Source organism: Silurus aristotelis (assembly GCF_946808225.1).
Source record: "Silurus aristotelis genome assembly, chromosome: 14".
In the NCBI taxonomy this organism is placed as follows: Eukaryota; Metazoa; Chordata; class Actinopteri; order Siluriformes; family Siluridae; genus Silurus; species Silurus aristotelis.
In genome coordinates, this window is record NC_139587.1 from 13,078,980 (window position 1) to 13,105,262 (window position 26,283).

The following is a 26,283-nucleotide window of genomic DNA, read 5'->3' on the forward strand; positions in this document are numbered from 1 at the left end:
AAAAAAAAAAAGTGTCAGAAAATAGGACTTTTTTTTTCATATTTGCTTTTAATTGGGTTGCTCCAGCAGTTACCTGAGAGCCCTTCCCATAGTCTCATAGTTCATATCTGGCTTGTTCTTGTGCTTTCCCCACAGCTTGGACACAGCCTTGGAGTCCACTAACTTAAAGATACCCTTCTCTCGCTGTGTCCACTTGATATATTTAGGACAGGTGTTTTTATCTTGCAGCAAAGCCAGCAAAAACTCCCACAGGTAAATTGTGTTACCTATCAGGAGAAATAGGAAAAGAAAAAAGTAAAATTCAAACTTATCTACAATTCCATATTTATCTTCACACCTCTCAAGATATATTTAAGAAATGGGACCAGAGGTACAATTTTCATATTTATGCGCTTAACCATAATAAATCAATTGTACGCCAGCCCTGCACCAGGCCTAGAATTAACTTGAAGGGCCAGGCAGGACATTATTCTTGTTTGTCATGTGCTTTGGCCAGAGTTGGTTGAAAACAGCAACCCAGAAGCATAGTCTAAGCAGCTGTGTCAGAGTGATGTATTTGCATGTGGATTACCTCTTCACTGTCCATGAGGGGCTCGAACAGAGTGACATCATCATGCACTCTGGCCCACTACAACTTTTATTTCACTCACAAACACAGCACTCACCTCAACAGTTAAGCAGCCATGAAGCTAAGCAGACAAGGCATAATAACTTTAGCACATGTAAATCTTGCTATTGGCAGGACATACCTTTTCCTTCTTTACTCTTTTTCTTTAGAGGAAGTGTAGGATTGGTGATAGGGGAACAAGGTCGCACTACCCTAGGTTTGCGCACTGCAAAAAAAAAACATTAATAAATGTTAATAAAATGTTTCTACTTCAATTCAATTCATTTTTATTTGTATAGCGCTTTTAACAATGAACATTGTCTCAAAGCAGCTTTACACAGATAATGTGGTGATTAAAAGTAAATATGTTCTTTGTAAGTACGTTTGTCCCTGATGAGCAACTGTGGCAAGGAAAAACTCCCCGAGATGGCATAAGGAAGAAACCTTGAAAGGAACCAGACTCAAGAGGGAACCCATCCTCATCTGGGTTGCACCGATTGTCCATTTGAAGATCTAAAATAGTTTCTAATTTTCAAAATTATATAGAAAAAGAATTCTCTTAATTCTATATAAAACTGCCTTTACCACATTACTACACTACACTACAATATGTAGCCAAATTTGATCAGGTTTTAACCAAGTGATGCTGTTTACTTTGTATTTGAGATAGCATATTTATCTGGTTATTTGTTCATTTACGGAAAATACAAATGCTAGGGTGGCTTTACAACACTACCTACTGGAAAGTATGTATTATTGTAGTACCTTTATTTTTCCTAGGTGGTTTGGATGGACTCTTTTGTGGAATCTCATCCATAGAGGACGTTTCTTCATCCAGAGAGACATCCATGCAGTCAGCAGAAAGTTGCTCTGGCCGCAAAGATATGTAGGTCAGGTCTGGTTCCAGCAGAGCTCCATATGTGTGAACTACACATTGTCAAGGTAGATATAACGGACAAGCCAGTGTGTTATCAAAAACTAAGGATTCAAAAGTGAGAAAAAATTACAATATCTCACAAAAGTTTGTACACCCCTCACATTTCAGAAACTATTTTAGATCTTCTTAAGGGACAATACTATAGAAAAAACTTGGGATATATTTTAAGAGTAGTCTATGTGCAGCTTGTAAAGGAGTACAGATTTATTGTCTTAATTAACTTGATTAACTCAACATACAGCCATTATTGTCAAAATAGCTGAGAACAACAGTTGTATGTTGTTTTACCATGCAAATCCACATGTTCTTTATTTCATGTTCGTGTTTTTTTTTCTGATTTTCAAGACCCTATCAATTTTGTGTACATTGTATTAGAGCAGTTACAATTTTGTGCTTTGAGTACAATTCTCTCATAGTGACCACTGGATGTTCAACATGGCACTTGTGGCTAAGAACTCTCTGAGGACTTAATTAAAATTGCTGCTCTCCACACAGATCACCTGAGTTACAGTACGTTGGCCAGGGTCATGCAGAGGTTTTGCAAGATAGGTTTTACTCGAAAGGGTCAATCAAAGAAGTTGAGTCCTCCTGATGTGCATCAGGTGCAGAAGCTAGCTTAAAAAAAACAGACGCATGAGTGCTGCCCGCATTGCTTTAGAGGTTTCAGAAGTGGAAAGTCCACTTTTCAGTGCTCAAACCATAAGTTGCACAATGCAACAAGTCGGTTTGCATGGCCATCGTCCCAAAAGGAAGACTCCTCTGAAACTGTCACCACAAGCAGTTTGTTGAAGACAACCTGTCTAGGATCAGGAATTACTGGAACCATGCCCTGTGATCTGATGAGACTAAGATAAACTTGTTTGGTTCAGCTGGGATCCTGCATGTGTGCTGATGCCCTGGTGAGGAGTACCAAGAAAATTGTGTCTTTCCTACAGTCAATCATGGTGATGGTGGTGGTAGCATCATGGTCTGGGGCTGCATGAGTGCTGCTGGTATTGGGAGCTGCCATTAAAATTGAGGTAAACATGGATTTCAACATGACATTCTGAAGCAGAACATGAATCCCTTCCTTCAGAAACTGGGCCAAACGACAGTTTTTCAACATAATAACCACCCAAAACACACCTCCAAGGTGACAACTGCCTTGCTGAGGAAGGTGAAGGTGATGGAGTAGCCAAGTATGTCTTCAGACCTGAACCCTATTGAGCTGAGGACTCAGCATCCCCAAGCAGAACGTAGAGAAGCACCATGTGTCTAACATGCAGCAGCTCTGTGATGTCATGGTGAGAAAGGATCCCAGCAACAACCTGTGCAGCTCTGGTGAATTCCAGGCCCACGGGAGAATAAAGGCAGTTCTACATAACGTTGGTGCTCACACAAAATATTGAGAAAGTTATTTTTGGAGGACAGTAAATCTGTACTGCTATGCAAGATGCACATTGACTAGAATATATCCAAATTTCCTTTATATTGCAATAGAATGAATGTCCCTTGAGAACATAAAATAAAATTGTTGCTAAAATGTGAGGGGTGTACTCACTTTTGTGAGAAACTGTACATAGTAAATACATTTAGTTAAAAAAATGTAAACAAATGCATTATGCTGAATTCTTACATTCTCACTTAAGAAACACAAAAAAAATCCTATGGAAAAATCAGACATGCCTAGACCAACATAATCCTATGGAAAAATCTGACATGCCTAGACCAACATAATCCTATGGAAAAATCTGACATGCCTAGACCAACATAATCCTATGGAAAAATCAGACATGCCTAGACCAACATAAAACATGTCATGACATACTCATGCGTTTCTCATCCAGGATGTTGTTGGGGGACTCCATATTCAGCAATGCCTCAGCTGCCTCAATGGTCTCTACATTGTCTTCTCCTCCAGAGACTGGAGTCTCTAGAGCCAAAGAAATGGGAGTTTACATTAGAGCTAAATATGTATATATGTTATACAGAATAACCTTAAACATCAAAACTAAGCTAATAGTTCTATACCAAAATGAATAAAAATAAATAAAAACATTTTTCGATAATCCAATAAAGACATCTAAAGCACTTTTTTTCCCTCCGCTTTAGTATTGTTCGTTTTCTTTGAAATATTTCAAATAGTAAAAAATGCTATTGGGTTATGTAGTTAATTCTACTGAATACTGATGCAAACCAAATCCCAGCTGATAATATTTATCATTGCCATGTGACTATTGTCATTTAATGGCAGACTCACCAGACAGCCCTACATCTCCCACCATAATGTTCTCCTCCACTTCATGCTGTAAAGTATCCACTATAATGCCATTGGTGACCTCATCAGCCTCCAGCCCTGAATACACCTGCATGAGGTCAGCAGCAGGCACCTGCTCTACGATCACAGCTGGAAACACAGATGGATCATCCAGCTGCCAAACACACATGCAGAGAAATGGCATCAGCATATTAATGTAAATGTACCAGATAAATAGTGCAGAAACATATGCATCTACATTCTGTACCTTCTGTGTGGTTATGTGAGACAGACAGACAGACAGACAGACAGAAAGACAGACAGACAGATAGACAGACAGATAGATAGATAGATTGATAGATATTGTGTGTGTGTGTGTGTGTGTGTGTGTGTGTGTGTGTGTGTGTGTGTGTGTAAAAAGAAAAGAAGAAAATATTCTTGGCATACTCCAGGTTGTTAGGAAGTAGTTTAAGTGCAGGGACAATTACTAAGATGTTTACACAATGATGTGCAGAGATCCTTCAATGAAGCTCAAACCAATTTGCCCATTTTTCTCTGACCTCTCGTATTGGCAAGGTGTTTCTGGGTTTTTTTCTGTTGTTTTTCACACCATTCCTTCCTCAATACATTTTTTTTAGAGACTATTTTGTAGGAACTCAGGAGATTGCAAGTTTCTGAATTGCTCAAACCAGTCCAACTGACACCAAAACCATGCCACATGAAGGTAAATCTTCTGTATTTATCTTCATTAAGCTATGCCTTGACTATATGAATGTTTTTGACTTGGCTAGATGTTTTGGAAGGGGTTTTTCTCACTAATGAAATAGTTCCGTGAGTTTGATGGAATTTTTGGAAAACAATTCAGACCTTTTATCTCCTTAATTTGCCTTGAAATAACGAGGAAACTGCGCACAACAGGCCATTACACCGTTCACATCGTCTGTTACGTCTGTTTGTTACAAATCTTGAATTAAAGCTGGAAGTCTATATTTCAATCACAGCTTGCTGCTTTATTATGATGGTATACAGATCATTGTTTGTGGCATGCTTACCCTGTGTACCCTGTATAGAAGCACTCTAGTTGCATAGTTGATAGACATTTGTTAGCAACACCTAGCTTCTCTCGAAACTTTGTGTACTATACTTAATATTTGATAGAATGTACTTTTGAGTACAAATAGCACTGAACACAGAATCATAGTCATTATGCAGGCTCGCATAAATGTAGCCAATCATATATTTCAGGCAACATTCTTCCATTGCTTTGTGGGCCAGTTCTGTTGCAAGGGCACTCAGCCACATACACAGTAAAAGAGTGATTGCATTGTATTTTCTGGTACCTTCTATTATAGAAAAAAATTACTTTACCGGATAACTTTGAGCAGCAATACAATTCTAAATTATCGAAGTTTTTCCTTAAAATGGTAAATTACCTCAGCTAAAACATTTGGTATGTTCGATCATGAATTAATTATTGTTTACATTTTACATAACAGCCTACCTTTTAATTGATGTAAATAACACAATGACTGCACCAGAATTTAGACCTATTATGAAAGTCAAAAATATTTGAAAAATAATGTATTTTGAGGTATACTATAAATGCATGTATACGTTTGCATTATACCACCAGGAGATGGTAGTAGAGTGCAAAGTACTAAACAAACAGACAAACATAAAAAGTTTTACATTTTACATAAAGTCGCATTGGTTTGTATACACATGGACCTGGCTACACTAGATTACCATAAATTAGATGCACTATCAACAATAAAACAAAAGCGAATTCAAGTTTCTTTGCTTTTAGCACTTTGTTACATAAGTCACAATTGCTGTGTCATATGGTATCTTCACAGTAATCAGAGGTGTTTTATTTGTAAACGATAATAACTTTATAAATATACCAATAACCGAGCCCTAGCATCATTGTGGTCAAGCAGTATTCAATGACATTGCAGAGTTTTCAAGGTAAATCCCAATGCATTGAACAAGTCAGTATCTATACATGTTTCTAGCCTTCTACTCTTCATACTCTACATCCAGCTAGGGACAAAAATCCAAATTCTTTTCATCCCCCCATACTGCATTCAGGAGTCTTTATATTAGGTATAGAATTGGCAATTATATTTTTGCTGCAAAAAACAAAGTGAAATGTTCCTGTCTGATTAAAAGGTAATCTTTTTTTTTTTTTTTTTTTTTTTTTTTTTTTTAGCTCTGGTGCATGTTATTCTGATGAGCATTTCATGATTTTTATGTGTTCTTTACAAATTAGAACTAGAAAGAATTGTCTCAACGTGAAGCTGCAAATGCAGGTCCTTCCTCTTTGCTGTAATCAAGTGAATTTCTAAAAGGGAAACAGCCGATAAGATCACATATTTGCATAACTGAGTTCCCTGTTCTTGTTGTCAGAACAAAACATTTTTCTCTTGTAAACTTTTTTCTTTTATACCTGTCATCTTCAGCAAACTGAAAGGCTGATGCAACACAACATACAATACTCCCAACATTTTGCCCTTATCTGAAGCCAACTCTAATTTAGCCCTGATTATGTCCAGAGCTAGAGCAATTACTTAATGTAGACTTATTTACTTATTCAACATAGAATGAACAAGTTATAGCTTGACTTTAGTTAAACGATCATGTGTGTATATTAAGTTCATACTGTAAGTATTAAGACAGGCTCACAGTAGCTGCACACAGACATCCAGACCTAACATTATTTCATGGTTGACTGCACAACTTTGGCTAATTTAGCTGATAATTAGAGCCCAGACAATCACCTACACTACTCCCCTGTCAGATAAGAAAAATCAACAGGCACAAATTTTTAACACATACATATACCCACAAATATAGGAATTTAAGTAATACTATGAATATATTTTTCTAACAGGGAAATGTTTGGAATGTATGGCACATCAGGAGGACATAAACAATGCCAGTAAGTGTGAATAGTGCAGTAATGCAGGAATAGTGAGGAGTGTCGTTTTTTTTTTAGAACAATAGTAGGAACACGCCCAGTGACTGCACTACCAACAGGTCAGGCTGGTCAGGCCTGAAATCTGTGAACCACTGAAAGACTGACTACATTGAACAGAGAACTGCTGCACTCTAGCCAATTATCTCTCTCTCTCTCTCTCTCTCTCTCTCTCTCTCTCTCTCTCTCTCTCTCTCTCTCTCTCTCTCTCACACACACACATACACAAACACACTAGTGGAAAAAGCACACAAACAATGCAAACGCAAACCAAAAAAAATACACAGCATTCAAAAGATGACTCCAGCTGCAGGCAAAACAAATAACCTTTCTAAAATTCAATGGTTAAATAGTGGATGTGTAAAAAAGTCTTAAGAAGTTTAAAAGAAGTTTAAAAAGACAAAATGTTGTGAAAATGCTTTCAAAAATAGAAGTTCCAATTAATTATTGAGTAACAAAATGTAAAAATGAATGAACAGAGGAAAAATCTAAGTCAAATCAATATTTGGTGGGATTTTGTAGAATCAAAAGTCAGTTGTATGATTAACCAATTATACCAAGCAGGTGCTAATAATCAGTTTTAAATGTAGGCTAAAATGCAGTCATTAACAAACAGAAACAGCCATGTAAAGAGGTTTAAAACTGGTTAAGAAACAGCAAAAGTCTGCTAGTAAGGTGAGATTGTGGAAGACAACTGTCACACACCATAGCAAGTCAGAGCACAGCAAGAAAACACAAGGTAGTTATACTGCATCAGCAAGGTCTAGCTCTTTTCACGAACCACAAGGAAACAGGCCATGTTGAGGACTGTAGATGCAGTGGTCAGTCAATAAAACTTAATGGAGTGGATGAAAAGACACAACATGCTTACTACCCTTCGACATTTTTAAGCTGTCCAGCGATGCCATCAGGAAAGACCTGGTGGAAACCTATGGGACCCAGATGCACCAATTTACTGTCCAGAGAAGTTTGTTCAGAAGTGATCTTCATAGAAGAATTGCGGCCAAAAGCCATACCTCAACATGGAAACCAAGCTAACCAACCCAACTATGAACAAAAACAATGGGGTCTGGGGTGCAATAAAATGGCAGCCAGTGCTCCAGGCTGTAAAAAATGTAAAAAAAAATGTGGCTGCAACAAAAAAACAAGTTGTTTGCTGATGAGCTGTCTAGGATTAAATGAAAAATCAGAAGGATGTGAGGAGGCCTACATTCACAGATCTATGGTTAGTTCTCCAAGATGTTTGGAACAACCTACCTGCGGAGTTCCATCAAAAACAGTCTGCAAGTATAGCTTCTGGAGGCGATGGGTGTTCATGACAATTATTGATTTGATTTGGATTTCTCTTCTGTTGTTTTCCTTTTGTCAATTTATTAAACAAATTATTAACACTTAGTTTAGAATTTTTTTTACTTTACAGCATTTTTCACAGCTACCTAAAACTTTTGCACAGTACAAAATATAAAGAACACACATTCAGTATGTGACCATTTCATTTTAGAAAGAGTTTACAAAAATGTGCTTGTTGAAAAAGTTACATTTAAATACTGGTTAAGATCATACAAGAAACAAAGACCCAACAGGTCTGTCTATTAGTTATTACAAACAAAAAAATAATAATCTTGAGTAATCTCCACCTCACCCAGGAGATTGTGGTATTGTATGAGGAAGTCAGGTGTATCAGAGATGTATGTGAGGGTGGTGCAGGACATGAATGAGGACAGTGTGACAGCAGTGAAGTGTGCAGTAGGAACGACAGACTGGTTCAAGGTGGAGGTTGGACTGCATCAAGGATCGGCTCTGAGCCCTTTGCTGTTTGCAGTGGTGATGGACGAGGTCAGACAGGAGTCTCCCAGGACTATGATGTTTGCAGATGATATTGTTATTTGTGGTGAGAGTAGGGAGCAGGTTGAGAAGAGCCTGGAGAGGTGGAGGTACACAATGGAGAGAAGGGGAATGAAAGTCAGTAGGAGTAAGACAGAGAAGAGTGGCAGGAGTGATTTGTAATATAAGAGTATCTGCAAGAGTGAAAGAGAAAGTTTATAGGACTGTGGTGAGACCTGCGATGTTGTATGGTTTAGAGACAGTGGCATTGACTAATAGACAGGAGGTGGAGCTGGAGGTAGCAGAGCTGAAGATGTTGAGGTTCTCGTTGGGAGTGACGAGGATGGACAAGGATTAGAAATTAGTTTATTAGAGGGACAGCGCATGTAGGTAATTTTGGGGATAAGGTGAGGGAGGTGAGATTGAGATGGTTTGGACATGTGCAGAGGAGGGATAAGGGTTATATCGGTAGGAGAATGCTGAGAATGGAGCCGCCAGGAAGGAGGAAAAGAGAAAGGCCAAGGATGAGGTTTATGGATGTAGTGAGGAAAAAAATGCAGGTAGTTGGTTTGAAAGAGGCCGATGTAGAGAACAGGGGGGTATGGAGACTGATGATCCACTGTGGCAACCCCTAATGGGAGAAGCCGAAAGAAAAAGAAGAAGAAGAAGACCCATCACACAAAAAACACACAAACTTTCCATTTGAGCACTAACAGAAAGCCACAGTAACATCTCCTCCTTGCACTCAGTTTTTTCCCTTCCCACACCCTGTCAGGTCATAAGATAAGATATCAAAGTCCCAAACCTTAATCCAAAATCATAACCCCAACAAGCGCTTAGTAGTTATAGTATATGTAAAATAACAAAAAAAAAACAAATATAAAGGTTTATACAAAATAAATGAACTGATTTCATCACGCAATATAACAACTGAACGTTTCCGGAAGAACGACGCGACTACATTGCCCCTGTGGCAGCCATTTAAAACTTAGAAACCTCCTCTTTCAAATGGTGGAAAGAGGTGCTCTTTCAAATGAAATGCTCTTTGGAAGCACCTTTGAAAGAGCATACTCATGACGATTCATTCATATGTGTGTGTATATATATATATATATATATATATATATATATATATATATATATATATATATATATATATATAGTGTTTTGTTTAGATGAAACAAAATAGGTAATAGGCAAAATCACAATAATTGGACATTTTGTGCAATCAAATAAACTTATGTAAGAAAATGTATAGGAACACTTTGGCCAATGTTTGGAGAAACTTGAATACTGAAGACAAACTTTGAAGTTCAAACTATGAAAGAAAATGTATGAAATTATTAGGTAAGCAAAAAAGTGGTAAACAACCCAGGAATGTTTAATACTTTGGATCGCCCAAAGCTACATTTTGCTTTGATGACAGCTTAGCAAACTCATGGCATTCTCTCATCATATTCATGAGGTAGTCATCTAAAATGGTTTTCAATTCACAAGAGTGCCTTGACAAGAGATAATTTGTGACATTTCTTGCCTTTTTAATGTGCTAATGGGCCATCAGTTGTTTTGTGTAGAGGAAAGGGTTAGTTCAGAGTCAATATCAATAATCTATATTATGACAAGAAACACTCAGTTACATAAATAGAAACGTCAGACCATTATTACTCGCTTTGAAAGAAAATGGGACAAACCTGACCTCCCCAGTCCTCCCCCACCAGGCATTGATCAGCAGTAACCCCTCACCCCCCTCCTACATTTCGATACCTGGATTACCCACACAGCTCTGCACCTCAGCAACCCTCACACCTCTCACCATTAAAGAGGAAGACAATCAGCTGTCCCCAGTGTTTACAGACATTTTTAATACTTCACTGGGGACCTGCCATGTGTCAGCCTGCTTTAAGACTTCAGCCATTGTCCCAGTCCCCAAAAAGACAAGGATCACACTTCTTAGTAATTACAGACCCTTGTCACCCGGACTTCTGTGGCCATGAAGTCTTTTGAGCGCCTCGTTTTGTCCTACCTCAAGGAGATTACAGAGCCTCTCCTGGATCCATTACAAGTCTCCTTAAACATTTGCGGAAAAAGTGAGAGAAGCGCGATTGAGTTGGTTTGGACATGTGCAGAGGAGTGACTTGGGGAAGTGGTAGTGGGGCATTGTGATGTGAGGGCAGAGCCATGGGGGTGAAAATATGAATCTTGCCCAGGGTTCCAAAAGGCTAGAAACTGTCCTGTTTATGCAGGATGTAAAAGATACCAGAGATTATTTTTATTTATATATATATATATATATATATATATATATATATATATATATATATATATATATATATATATATATACACACACACACACACACACACACCAGGCAGAGCTCACGACGTGTATGGGAATGTGTGTGGGAAAGGCGGAGGATGACAGGTAAAGGCTTGCCAATCTGCCAAAGGCTGTGCGGAGGGTACGCATTGGAAAGATGTAAGTTACCGCGAGTGGGTGTCTGTCCCGGTGCGAGTTTGAGAAAAGGAAAGCGACGGGGAAAAAGTGAATGAAAATAAAAATAAAAAACTCTGTCTGATGAACCATCTCCTGTCGTCTCCTTCTTCCAACCTGGAACCAGTGAGATCTGTTACAGATTTGTCATATTGCCATGTGATGTTGCAACTTTAATTTAGCAAATCTTGCACAGTTCCTCTCTCTGCTCACTGTTGGTCACCTTCAAGTGTAAAATATCGCCATATAACAGAGGAAACGTTTTTTTGGCTACCAGTGCAGTGTCTGTCTGCTCAGCGTTCACCTTCACCTGGTCTCAACGCTGCACAGCGGAAAGTCACGTGATGATCTGGTCTTTTTTGCTTTGTTAATCGTAACATTTGACGTCATATAATCGCAAAAGCTGACATCGCAATTGCGATACAATTATTTTGCAGCACTACATAAATGCTTCTCAACATATTTTCAGAGGAGACTGACAGGCCTTCATGGTCAAAATGCAGCAAAAAACATTACTTCGGAAGAATAGCAAACAGACAAACTTGCATGGGCCACGAAACACAAGGATTCTCATCAAGATTGACTACCTTATGAGGCTGACTTGGAGAATGTGTGGCATGTGCAAAGCCGTCATTTAAATGAGTGGCTACACTAAAGAATTAAACATATAAAACATATTCTGAGTTGTTTAAAAATATTTTGTTTACTACATAATTCCATACATGTTTTTTCATAGTTTAGATATCTTTAGTATTAATGTACAATGTTGTAAATAATAGAAGTAAAGACCACAGAAGGAGTAGGTTTTATTTTTAATAACATTTGTGAACAGCACCAGTTCACATTTCTAAAACAATTTTAAATGCCTGCTTGGTAAAATAATATATTTCAAATATCTTATCAAAATAGAATAGAATAAATCAAATTAATGCAATACACTTTTTAGTATACTGATTCAATTGAGTAATTGATTAAATTGCCACATTATATTCATTAAATAAAATTAAATCAATGAAAAAATAAAATATTTTACACTTGTTGCACCCTATTTGGGTAATACAGATGTGTATATAAGTTTGTGTGTGTGTGTGTTTAACATTTAATAATTAATTTACTAAAGTCATGTTCTAATTAACTGTTGTACTTATTTCAGCATACTTTAACAAATGTCTTCTTTCCTTCTATCCTTCATCATTCACTCCCTCAATATGCAGAATTGTGAGGATTTTCTTCTTTTAAGAGAAATCCTTAAAGCTCTAAAAAATCCATATCGACTGTCGTAAAACTGGAAGTTCCATGATTTTGCGCATGTGCAAAACAACACATTTCAAATCATATTTCATGGTATAGAGTGAGTAGCAACAGCGGCAATGTGCAAACTATTACTTCTTTTTTATTACCCTGACGTTGTGCATATATATATATATATATATATATATATATATATATATATATATATATATATATATATATATATATATAAATGAAGACAGATAGAGACATTGTGCATGTTGTCTCATAGATAGATAGATAGATAGATAGATAGATAGATAGATAGATAGATAGATAGATAGATAGATAGATAGATAGATAGATAGATAGATAGATAGATAGATATATGTATGTCTTCTAAATGTTTGTGGGTGTGTGTGCTGCATGGTACCTGGTTGATTTCATCCATGCCATTGCTGGCAAACTCGAAGACAAGCTCATTGGGCTGGACTGCAGTGGTCATGGTGCAACAGCAGACACAGGGAAGACTCAGACCGATGGGCACTCTCCTGCCGCTCCAGAGACTCCCCACATACACACAAACACACACACCACTCTGGACTACACTCTTCAAATTAGGAAGAGCTTCAAGGCAGGCACACAGCTGAAAATATTTTGATCCGCTTCAACGGAAAGAAATGATGCTAAAACAATAGAAAGGTCCGTTTGGGTCTTGTCCACCCTTTCTTTCTTTCTCCCTCAATTTATTGGCTCAGTCCAGGGCATCTACACCTTCAAGGAGAGAAATAGAGAGAAGGACATAAGAAATCACAATATTGGCCATGTTGTAATAGTTAAAATTGGCTGTATATTTGTGTTATCACCAAGAGAAAAGGCTTTGGTGGACAATCCTAGGAATGAGACTTTTGGGTTGTAGGAGAAAGAATGGCAGAATGGCCAATTTGTAGCTGTCTGTCCCTGGAAGGAATTTTATTTTCAGGGAAGATTTAGATGCCTCATTCATGCTAAACAGAGCCAACATCTGAAAAGAATGTCAATAAATGTGCCCTTGGAAGTCGGTGATACATCCATTATAGTCCATCTAATCTAATGTATTATGTGTATCCTTGTCCTTAACTGGATAGAGACCTAAGCATAATAATATCAAAGAAAAAAGAATCCTCACCTGCCCTTTATTACCTATTTACAGACACGCTGGTTTGAGTATTTCAGAAACTTGATCTCCTAGTATAAATGTATAAAAGTATAAACTCTCCAGAGTGGTATTCAAACTAAATAATTAAATAATAGTGTCATATTTATATGTTTGACATTGGCCTGAAATGGCATGCCATGTTTTTTGAGTCCATTTGACCAGTACATGAATTTCATGGTTGACTGTAAATGAGACAGTCCTCAGCTAATTCTGCTCTGTGCATGCAACTTCCATTAGCAGCAAGTGGTCATGGTATTCTTTTGTGCGAAATAAAGTTCATGACGTTTGTGAAAACAAACTCAGAATATTCTCAGCTGCCATGTGTGTGACGAAGAAAGTGGGATTCAGCTTGCAGCTTGTTAGAAAGTGGGATTCAGAGTGCAGCTGACAGGTTACAGCCATAATACAGCATCCCTGGAGTGGTAGGGTTAATAGCCTTGCTCAAGGGCCCAACAGTGGCAAATAACTACTGTGCCACCATTGCCCCAGTAAAATGGCGAATGTAGCCTGCCTACCTTGGGGGACCAATTTGTTTTTCCTCTTTGAGACTGATTTGAGTCTAAATACTCTCTTAGATAGGCAGAAATTAATTTCACATAACATGAAGCTCAAATCAAATTGTCTATCTGAAAAAGAAGAAGGAGAGGCTGCTTAATTAAACTACAAATACAACTTTGTTCTAAAAGACACTTATTTTATAAAAATAATAATATAAAATAATACTCAAACATTCTGATATATATCCCAACATGGGTAAACTGTGTAGTAGTAAGATTAGTAGGAGGCCATGGTGTCTGGAAGGAGGAAGAGAAATGGGAGGTCCTGGGGTGCAGTCTCCCCAGTTATAGGTCAAAAAATGAACCAGTTTAGCCCTGCATCATTTAACATAGTTCCACTTTATGCTTTCACTTCTCCTTTTTTATTCTTCCAGTTATCAGAAGTGAAAAATGAAGCACAACAGTCATCAGCCACTATAACATATCAAATACAAATTTGACATTTCTACTTAAAGAACTTGCTCCAGATTCAACAGTGTTCTAATTTGTTTCTGAACATCATTTGCTAAGCTTTAATAGCTGGAGAGCCTTTTGTGTTTCTGATATGTATAAAATCATAAGGAATTGTGTGCATCAATGTATGACTACAATTATCACAACATTGATGAAGCACCATGCACAAATGTGCATGTAATATTTATCTTGCTATCTTAACAATAAATCGGCTCAGCAGGGGGAGCAAACAGTGAGTGGCCTTTAACACCAGAACAGCAGCCTATAATTGACTGCAGAGAGCAGCCTTGTTTTATTCCATGAACTGCATTGCAACACGTCATTCAGGCTGGTTGAGAGGGAGGAACAGTGCATCTGTTACTCAATACACAGAACTCCAGTGAGCAAACATTATCCAGGGTGGGGCTCACATGGATAGACTCAGAATCTATAGAATGTCAAAGCTTAAAACAAAGCAGGGACAATTTAGCTGTTTGATGCATTTGAGAGCAAGCGTTGAAAGCGTTCATTCTACCAAAGGTGTAAATATTATATGTATCCACTGGAAGCTTCTGCATAGGTAAGCTGGTCAGAAACCAGAATTATACAGTGCTAGTTTGCTTCCCCCCAGAAAATTGTAGTCCCAAACCCAAGTAATTTTTTTTCTGCCAAGGATTCTGTTGACCATGAAAGGAGGCAATTTAAAACAATCAAATGACTGAACCATGAGTCACCCTACCAGTTGAATTCTTGCTTAGAAAAAGCCTATGCATGCATCATCATATAGAACAAAATATATTTGGGAAAAACACAGATACAACAAAACAACTAGATATAACATATAGCATGATCATAAGCTAATGCAAAAAAAAAAAAAAAAAAGCCATAAGTGGAAGATTTGGCACAGTTGCTATATATAAAAACTGACATCATGACCACAGTGATGTCATATGTTTTGGAGAAAAACAAGTCTTGTATAGCTCTCAGAATAGCATGGGAGTGGATTGACATTATAAGAGAGAAAGAAATCAAGAGGTAATGGTTAAAATAGATAAGAACAGTTTTTGCAAAGGGCACAGAGGTCTTTCCAGTTTGGGAAAGACTCAGAAACGGCTTCACTGGCTTTGCAAAACTTACGCCCTTTGCAAAAAGATGTCTGGATAAAGAATGTTTCCAACAAGACACAGGAGTGTAAATCAAACTCCCTACACCTTCCCTGTTCACTACAGAATCCAAATTGCAACATCCAAAACAGAGAGCTTAAAAAGTCCACTGAGCAATGTTACCCGTGAGCAGCTACTCGTGGCCCAGGAAACAAAGAAAAGATGAAAAGCAATTAATGAAAGAAAATAAAACAGCCCCTTTTCACAAGGTCATCAGGTCCTGATGAACATGCTGCTTTTGCACAGTTCCTGTGAGGATGTGACTCACGAATCTGCTGCCAATGTAAACTACTGCCACAACATGATAGTGAGCATGAACCAGTAGAGGAGCTGCCTAATCATTACGAATTATTTAATATGTTTTATAATGATAAGTTGTTCTGAAAATACTAATAATTTGTCAGCTTCAGATTCATACACCCATAAAAAATTTTTTTTTTCTTAAAAACAAAATCCACACCATGCGATAGACAAGATTGGAAAAGTGAATAATACAATATAGAGAAAGGTCATAAATCAACCATGTGGGTAGGTGCTAATTCAACCAAATAAGAGGACAGTAGTTGTGATGTAGCCTTGGCATCAAATTTAGTGAGAAAAGTATTTAGGCAATTCCCAGAGAAAGGCAAAAAAACAAAAAGACATATAACGTGGGCTTCATACTGTTTCTTTACACACAGCATCCTCTAATGAGTACCAGTTGTTGTTTGACAAAGTTGTGCATACAACACAGATAGAATTTTTTTATAGGCAGAAGCACAGACAAAAAAAAAAAAAAAAAAAAAGTACTTTTGAAACTGAGCTCCACACCCAAGTGAGACAGGGGTTGTTACTTATTACAAATGTTTTGATATATGTATTAAATTAGCAGAAAACAGAAGTGGAATTAGAGCAGTATTAAAAGAGCCAAGAAACACTTGCACACAAAATTTGAGATTTTTTAAAACGTCATTGTCGGAATTGCTGAAACATATACATGCATGGAATTAATGCACATTTACCATTTGCCAATAAAAGTTATATAACATAAAAAATAAACTGTGAGAAATAACATATTTGCCCTGTCTAATAGTCTTTGAGGTACTGTTTTAAATATGTGCAAAACCAGGCATCTGATAAATATATTTTTTATTGTAAAAGGGTGAGAGGAAAAAAAAAAGAGTGGGGTAAAGAAGTTGATGATAAATTTAAAAGAAATGAGGACAGCCACAAACTGACCTGTGAATTTTGCAGTGACAGGAAATGCATCACTGAGCAATGGGTTTCTTGTTACTTCCTGACTGTTAGACCACAGACAGCAGAACACTTCTCTCTCTGTACAAGAATGGAAAGTTCTCCTGCACTCCTCTCTTACTGCTGCTTTATAGAGGGGTTCGGTCAAAGTTAACGCTAAATTCTTCTATGTTGTTGCCACATATTAACTTCTTTTAGGTCTAGCAAATAACGTGGTGAAACGAAATATTTAAAATATCCATGAAAAATATCGAATATGGAGGTACACAGCAGCTTTAATTTTGGTTTTACTGCTTTAGGCTGAACCACTATGTAAACTGAAAATGTTTTATCTTTATGAGAAAATGTTACAAAATCTCACAGGTGTCCCATAGGAAGATATTTAACAAAACCTTACTTATATATACACACAACAAAATATTTTTTAGTTCTGTAAGCTGGCATCTGCATCAAATTGATATTAATATCACTCATTGAATTTTTGTTAAATATTATTTCAGAGGATAATGCTATGCATTTCTATTGCATACCTGCTACATAGCTTAATTAATAATAAAATGATGTACAAGAAATATTCTAATATTACTGTAGTGCAAACATGGGCAATAATTAAACAAACCAATGAAGAAAGTTTGAATGCTTTTAAGTCAGAATACATCATGCTTCTCACAAACTATGTACTGAGAAACAGATGAAAAGGAACAGAGCATGGTGCACCACTACTCACTTCCTCTCTAGCACATCTTACTGAGTGCTTAGATCTTTTGTTCCATAACATTCAGCTACTTCCTCTAAATGGATGCAATGTCCTCATGCCCTAGAAAATATGAATATCTGAATTGATTTAACTGTTTTTCCACTGGTTTTATATAAAGAAGATTTCTTAACAGCAGACACTCAGTCAACTCTCAAACCATGATCTCGATAAGTCAGGGCTGTGTTCTACAGAAACAGGCTTAGCAACATTCTCAGTGATCTATTTCTACTATGTGGCAACAGGCCACATGCCACAGATAGGAAGAACTACCCAAGTTGTGAAAACAAGACAGGAAATTGTTGCAGAACGCTGTAAAGATGTGTTCTCCAATTTGATGAAACACAAGATAGAGTCAGGACATGTGGGACTGTGAAGAGGCTTATTAGAAATACTTTATTATAACTATGCATTGAGGCTAAACATATTTAAAATCTAAAATAAATCTTGCAATTGATGCTACTGTAATTTAGCTCGCTAATTACAATAGCATGTACATTTGTAAAGAAAAATAAATGAAATAATTGTATTTGAAGAAGACAATGACAGAGCATTTTCAAAAATAACTGAGCTATATTGGTGTGAAGATGGTAATGTTTTGGCTTCAGCAAAAAAAATATATATAAATAAAAAATAAATAAATAAATAAATAAATAAATAAATAAATAAATAAATAAATAAATAAATAAATAAATAAATAAAAACCTATTCAGTGCATGACAGAACTGGTGGAACACACTATTACAGCTCTACACAGACTTCAAACCATGGCCAGATGCTATGCACATTATGATTCTTTCACACTCTAAGCCACATATATTCATCATTTCTTGGTAAAGTCTTATAGTATTGTATATTATAAATTGAGTAACACTGCAGAAAGTTATTATGTATTTATCCACCAATTTCTAATCAATTATCTACTTTTAATATTCAACAAGCCTTGTTGATAGGTTGAATACACAATGTATAAGGATTGTACAACTACTCTTCTCAGATTTTATTAGCCATGTGCTGTGTCTGCAGGCAGCGAATGTGCTATTGTAAAAGAGCGCCACCCCCGCCATCTTGACTAGGCAATGTGTTTACTGTCATACCAATACCAACATGTTACAGCATATGTCTACTGAAGGAGGGAAAAGAAGGCAGTGCGAATATACCAGCACACCCAGCTTGCCGCACACCCACATATTCCAGCTACAACAAAAACAAAAGTACACTATGACATTGCTGCATAAAACAGTGTTTTAAACACCATACCTGGTTGTCTACATCAAATAGAAGGGACTTGTGAACCTTTGATTTTCAGCAATTTCAAGATGCTTAGTCATCAGAGCCTTAGGCAAAATAAATTGCTCAAATTAAACTTTAGATTTAACACTCTGTGGGACACTTAAAGCTTTTTGAGGAATTACATCTATAGACTGAAGCCACAGAAGAGCTGAAGCTGGCTGCAAAATGCTGAATGCATACCGAACAGGCCTGGACACAAGCCACTCGATGTCTGCACACACATCAGCCAAACAGTCTGCATGGTTAAAGCAAAAACACTATCAATTATATATTTTCCTCTTCATATATTTTTTACAGGTTGCATATTTCAGATATAAACTATTTTACTAAATTCATCTCAATGTGACATTACAAATCAAACAACAGTTTTAAAATAAGGACATACTCATGAGATGTCCGTTTAGTTTTCCCATTTAATAAAGCAATATTTCAGTGAAACAGATCAATTACACCATTTGCATTTAATCAATCACACTTGACTTCAAACTAACAGTTATTTCTAATTATTTTTAGTATTCTATTGAATAACCCTTAACCTTATTAATTTTAGCAATCTAATAAAAGAAAACGAAGAGTAGAATAAAAATCTAATGTACATTTTGGACCTAAATTTTAATACTTAATCAACTTGTTCAGGCAATGATTGAGAAGTTGAGCCTACTGGGCATGAACACCTCCCTCTGTAACTGGATCCTGGACTTTCTGACTGGAAGACCTCAGTCAGTCCGGATCGTAAACAGCATCTCCAGCACCACCAGACTGAGCACTGGGGCACCTCAGGGCTGTGTGCTTAGTCCACTGCTGTTCACTCTGCTGACTTACGACTGTGTAGCAATGCACAGCTCGAATTACTTCATCAAGTTTGCCGATGACACATCAGCAAGAACGATGAGTGAGCATACAGAGAGGAGTTGTAACGGTTAACAGCCTGGTGTGGAGCGAACAACCTGTCTCTGAACGTTGACAAATAGAAAGAGATGGTTGTTGACATCAGGAAAGCACAGAGCAACCATTCTCCACTGATCATCGATGGATTCGTCAAGAGCACCAAATTCCTTGGTGTTCATTTGGCGGATAACCTCATCTGGTCATTCAACACCAGCTCTATCACCAAGAAAGCCCAGCAGCATCTCTACTTCCTGAGAAGGCTGTGAAAAGCCCATCTCCCTCCCCCCATCCTGACCACGTTCTACAGAGGGACCACTGAGAGCATCTTGAGCAACTGCATCACTGCCTGGTTTTGGAACTGCACTGTCTCAGATTGCAAGACCCTACAAAGGATAGTGAGGACAGCTGAGAAGATCACCAGAGTCTCTCTCCCCTCTATCATGGACATTTACACCACACACTGCATCCACAAAGCCAACAGCATTGTGGACGAACTGTGTGACTGATCTGTACAACCGGGACTCAACACACACTTGTACTCACTTCACACATCCATGTCTTCAGCACACTCATATTACATCACTTGATTACCATAAACTGTTTACATGCTGTTTTTGCACATCTTTTTTTGGATTGCTGCTAGCGCTTTTTTGCACAACATTTTGTTTAAATTTTTTGTCACTCACAATGTTCACTTTATGTCTTTTACACACCGCAGTGTGCAATATACAACAGGTGTACTGGCGGCGCTATTTTGTATTTTGTGTATTTGTCTTACACTGTCTTGTTTTCTCTTGCACTGTCTTGTGTTGTCTTTGCACTGTTTGCACCAGGTTGCACACAATGCACTTTATGTGGCAAGGACACTAGTCCTTAACCCTGTGTTTTCTGTGATTGTTTTTATGTAGCACCAGGGTTCAGGAGGAACATTGTTTCATTTCACTGTGTAATGCGTCAGCTATATATGGTTGAAATGACAATAAAAGCTTCTTGACTTGACTTGAACTTGTTACAGGAGACTTTATATTTTCTTTTGCATTACTGCCTTTTGTCATTCTTTGAGAAATACCAAAGTTTCAACTAAAACAGATTTTAGTCAGATCAAAGCTGACCATGCCCAACCATAAACTAGAGAAATATTAAAGAAGAAATATTAAGTATTATTAATGTTTAATAAATAAAACATAAAATTTAAAAATTAGTTTCCTCTACATGGTCAATAAATAAGTGATGAATGACAACATGGATCTGGTTAAGTAAATGCAGGATTCCTACTGTTCCTTAGCCTGAGCAAGCACTCGTTTTTTGCATATAGATTTAGCCTTTACACAATGCTAGCCAGTTGACTAGGTTAGAACAAACTAAAGGGAACTTATTCCAATAGCACCAGTGATATTGGCATTAAGGCTGTCACCTTAAGCTAGCAATCTAAGACACACACACACACACACACACACACACACACACACACACACACACACACACACACACACACACACACACACACACATATATATAGTTTTCAGGTGGCTATATCTACTAAGTACTGTTACTTAATATAAAAATGTAAGCGTTGCAAAGGTGTCACAACACAGTAAAAAGGCAGGACACACTGTCAAACACCTGTCTAGCACGGTAAATCTAATTAAGCCAAAAGGCTTAATTTCAAAAGTGTTGACATCTGGCAAACTCACACTGCTTGTATTTGCATTAGTGGTTACATGTGTGTAAAAAGAATTTCAGATGTTAGTGTGGTTCCAGTTTGAACTTACTATTAGATTATAAAACTTTATCAACAGGCAACTCTTCAACTCTTGCCAAACTATGGAATGCATCCCAGAACAGTAATCGATACCGAAATCTTTGATCCTACATCATTTTCAAACTGTGACCTAAAAATCAAATATATATATATATATACATACAGTACAGACCAAAAGTTTGGACACACCTTCTCATTCAAAGAGTTTTCTTTATTTTCATGACTATGAAAATTGTAAAGTCACACTGAAGGCATCAAGGGCTATTTGACCAAGAAGGAGAGTGATGGGGTGCTGCGCCAGATGACCTGCCCTCCACAGTCACCGGACCTGAACCCAATCGAGATGGTTTAGGGGTGAGCTGGACTGCAGAGTGAAGGCAAAAGGGCCAACAAGTGCCAAGCATCTCTCAGGGAACTCCTTCAAGACTGTTGGAAGACCATTTCAGGTGACTACCTCTTGAAGCTCATCAAGAGAATGCCAAGAGTGTGCAAAGCAGTAATCAAAGCAAAAGGTGGCTACTTTGAGGAACCTAGAATATGACATTTTTCAGTTGTTTCACACTTTTTTGTTATGTATATAATTCCATATATAATTCCACATGTGTTAATTCATAGTTTTGATGCCTTCAGTGTGAATCTACAATTTTCATCATCAAGAAAATAAAGAAAACTCTTTGAATGAGAAGGTGTGTCCAAACCTTTGGTCTGTACTGTATATATATATATATATATATATATATATATATATATATATATATATATATATATATATATATATATATATATATATATATATAAACATACATATATATACACACACACACACACACACACACACACACACACACACACACACACACACACACACACATATATATATATATATATATATATATTTATATATATATATATTTCAGATTTCAAATCAGTAACTTAATCAACAAATTATCTTAAACCACTTTGATTCAATGCTTTCATAAACAAGGATGGCTCATTTGAAAAAATCTTGGATTTGTCCTGTACTTGTTTTTCTTTTTTTTTCCTTTTACTGCTGGATGTGCAACTATATTTTGGGTCAACAGGATAACCATTTCTGTTAACACTGAATTGTAGCAAATTAGCAAGCATCTTACCTAATAATGTATCACTGTGATAATGCATCACTGCATAATACATTTAATAATAGTAATCCCAAGCTTTTGACCAATATGGCAAGAATGCATTGCACTGATATTGTGAATTCCTTAGAACTATCCACATAGACTGTGTTATCTATGATAATGTAATGGTGTAATCAACATAAGGAGTCATGATATAAAAACACACCTATTGGCATTGTACACTATAATGCACTAGACCACTCAGTATAGTATTTCTCTGGGAAAGTTGTTCTCTATTTAATCACATTCCTACTGGTTTAATTGTATTTATGATGTGTAACTCTATTATAGAACTTTTGTACCTTTTATAAAAAAATATTAAACATACAGCCATTATTACACTACTTAACTACTACCATTAATCAAGCGGCACACCATGAAAAATTAGCACAGGAGAAATTGGATAAAAGCATCACCTGTGCTTTTAATAAAGCTGCTCAAAAAGAGACAGGTTTGTAATCACTGACAAACACTGGGACAATAAAGCACAACACATTAAAGTCTCAGCCCTCATTTCTCAAGTGAAAATGTTGAAGCTTATAAAGACATCAAACTATGCCAATGCTACAACAACTACATAGTATAAAAATGTTTTGTTTTATTTTTAACTTCACATTCATTTAAGAGAGAAGAAAATTACTTATGTGTTTTTCTCTAGTGTTCTCTAGTTGTGGGGGCTCAATATTAGAGCAGGTCAATATTTGAGAAGGGATGTTGAGCTCAGTAGAGCATATTCTTTGCTCACAAAGACCAACAATCTAACGCAAGGTCATAAACCACTGGTTTAACAAAATGGCTTATATGCTATAAAGTCAAACATAATTTGTCTTATTGCACAAGTGAACTCATTCTATGTTTTTTTTTAACATGTCTCCTCATATCAGTTTAATCTACAAATATAAAGCACTAGATTAATAGATATAGAGAAGGTTATGGAATAGACAAACTATTCAAAATATATGAATATGTGTCAACCATGTGGTAAAAGGTCTACGCAGTAAACACACTTTCATTTGTAAAATTATGTCTACACAATTTACTTCTCATTTGTAAATTGGATGCTGCATTTTAAGATGTATGGACATATAAACAAATCACTTAAGCAGATGTGAAAGAGGCTAGTTATTTTCAGAACTGGGGAAGCTAATGAATGATAGATTGTAGTCAGCTAATTTAATCATTATGGAATATGTATTGTCCAGTTGTGAGCTAGAGAATGAAGAAAGCTGGTGACTAAAGGGGAGGTTTTAGAGGCTTTCTCTTTATTTTTGACATGGTTAGGTCTGATTCGTCTGGGGTGTCTGCTAGAAGTAATGAGATGTGAAAGTTTAGTTATCTATGGTGTTTTTTTAGCTACTTCGTTTGATTTAGGTGGCTTGTTTTAGAGAGGCAGGTTATAGAGGTTTTGTTTATTTTCCTGGCATTCAGTTTCTGTGACTCACAGTAATAATGCATATAATTGTAATCAAGCAGCATTTAACTGTAAGCCATGAATATTTACACTACATCCCAAATTGCACAATAAGCATGCTAAATAGTTACTAAATAGCAGATTGCATGCAATATGTTTTTTGGGACAGAGGACTGAATTTTTTCTTAATGGATTAATTTGCACTTGCAAGATTAGTTCACAACATTAACAATGCCACAGCACAACCCATATTTTGTGAGTATCTACATGTTCAATAACCAGAATCTACCAGAAAGCGTAAAATGTCAATATCCTGTGAATTTAAGCTTTACATCATTATAATTTTTAAGTGAAATCTTCAAATCAGTGTGTATAGAGAATATAAATGCAGGACAAAAGACAAAGGCATATAATTTCCCAGGGTGATTCTAAAATGGTGCTTTCCACCATTCATTTATTACTACATTTATACAACAAGTTCAGTGATGTACTGTGTTTTATAGGTACAAAGGGAATTGGACTACATTAATTCTATTGTTAAAGTGGCTAAAACTGTAACAGCTGCCTGCATTATACACAGGAAATAAACAGACAGGCATCAACTATGCAATTTCCACAACATACATACTGACAATGAGTAACTATCTGGATAACTATCAATCAGTAACATTACTTTCAGTTTTGGCTCTTTCTGAATCTGTAATCAGCTAAAATATTAGGCAACCTACATCACTGTACACAAAATAATACAGCAAAATATATTTAACTTAATTGCAAAGTAGGTGACCCTTAATATTGTATTTTACCTCATTGCATTTGGTATGTAAGGAAACATTATGTTCTGTTTAGTTATTGTTTTGATTACAAAGCATATAGCTATCATGCCACTTTCAAGATATCAGAAACTTTGTCATAAGCGTCTCTATTTTTGGAGCATGAGATTGCGGAGATTGGGGGTCTTTATAGTCTGTCAAACTGTAGTAAATGTAAAGTGTTACATAAATGTTTTTTTAAATACAGGATGTGCTCAAAATCTGGAGCGTTTCTTAATATAACCTGATAAACTGACTCTTGTCTGATTCCACAGGAATTGTGATGGGTTTGATTTTTGATATGTTTCACAATGCCAAAATCAAGTTTCAGGTTTACTTGTTACATTTTCCTTGGGAATAATAATCTAGTTGCAGGTTTTCCCTACTAATGATTACCCCAGGATCATTTACCTGTGCAGGTGAAACTCTGAAGGAAAGCCTTCAAGCACAGCCTTTGGATTAGAGCCAAGACCCATGTTTGTAATAACCAAGACCGTGAAACTCTATTACATAGTTAGCTGCAGTAAATATTTCTGCAGTACAAAAAAAGAAATAAATAAAATATTTTTAACTTTGGGCAATAGGATTCAGTACATGAACAGTACATTAACATTTTATTAATACTGTATGGAAACATTACTTCTTTTGTAACTTAATTTTCAATGCAATACATGTTAAACAAGGATAGTGGATAATGTTTGTCAGCAATAAATTTCCAAATTACTGTATATAATCAAGTAACATGAAAATTATACTAGATTCAAGGCTTTGTGATACTGACATGACATATACTATCTAAGCAGTATATCATGCAGTGCAACACATGGGAAGTGGTCTAGCACGTCAACTACCTTCTGACACATATCAAACACAGTGGCAATGATGAGTACATTTGCAACCAAATTTAAAGATAATACTTTTCTTTGTTTTACAACTCTTTTACAACATCTCTTTCCCTTTCAGGAAAGCATAACCAAAGTGGCAAGAGAATTAAAGAAAAACACTTTATTAAGCCTTATCCTGAGGCCTGGAAACCTGTATGCTTGCCATTGTCAACCAATACCTTTCTAATGGTGCAGAGCTTATCCCTGACCACACCTATTTCACCATCTCAATGTTGCGTTACCATAAAGTGTTATCAAAAGCTGTGACCAGTTATTCTAACAATAAACTCCCTATGCCTTGGCCGGGCCTGCTAGGGCAACGGTCAGGACATTTATTAGCCTGCTTGAGTCCGGAAACTACCAGACCATCATGTAAACCTTAGAGGGGGAAAAATCTACAAATCTATATAAAAACAATAAAAGAAAATTAATGAC

The 26,283-nt window shown here is 36.6% G+C and overlaps 1 protein-coding gene across 4 annotated transcripts in view; it reads right to left on the bottom strand.

Moving 5' to 3' along the window:
- The window catches only part of elf1 (E74-like ETS transcription factor 1), a 45,737-nt gene that overhangs the window by 2,775 nt on the left and 16,679 nt on the right, over positions 1-26,283 (bottom strand). For 2 of the 4 annotated variants that reach the window (XM_083560347.1, XM_083560346.1), the window contains exons 2-7: positions 12,735-13,075; positions 3,784-3,955; positions 3,352-3,456; positions 1,373-1,534; positions 750-833; positions 74-266 (exon numbers count right to left, since the gene is read on the bottom strand). In XM_083560347.1, coding sequence (XP_083416473.1) covers positions 74-266; positions 750-833; positions 1,373-1,534; positions 3,352-3,456; positions 3,784-3,955; positions 12,735-12,806 — 788 coding nt within the window. In that variant the 5' untranslated portion in view covers positions 12,807-13,075. Of the gene's footprint in view, positions 1-73; positions 267-749; positions 834-1,372; positions 1,535-3,351; positions 3,457-3,783; positions 3,956-12,734; positions 13,076-14,014; positions 14,129-26,283 lie in introns of those variants that run through there. The other 2 variants (XM_083560348.1, XM_083560349.1) reach the window with 2 other exon arrangements.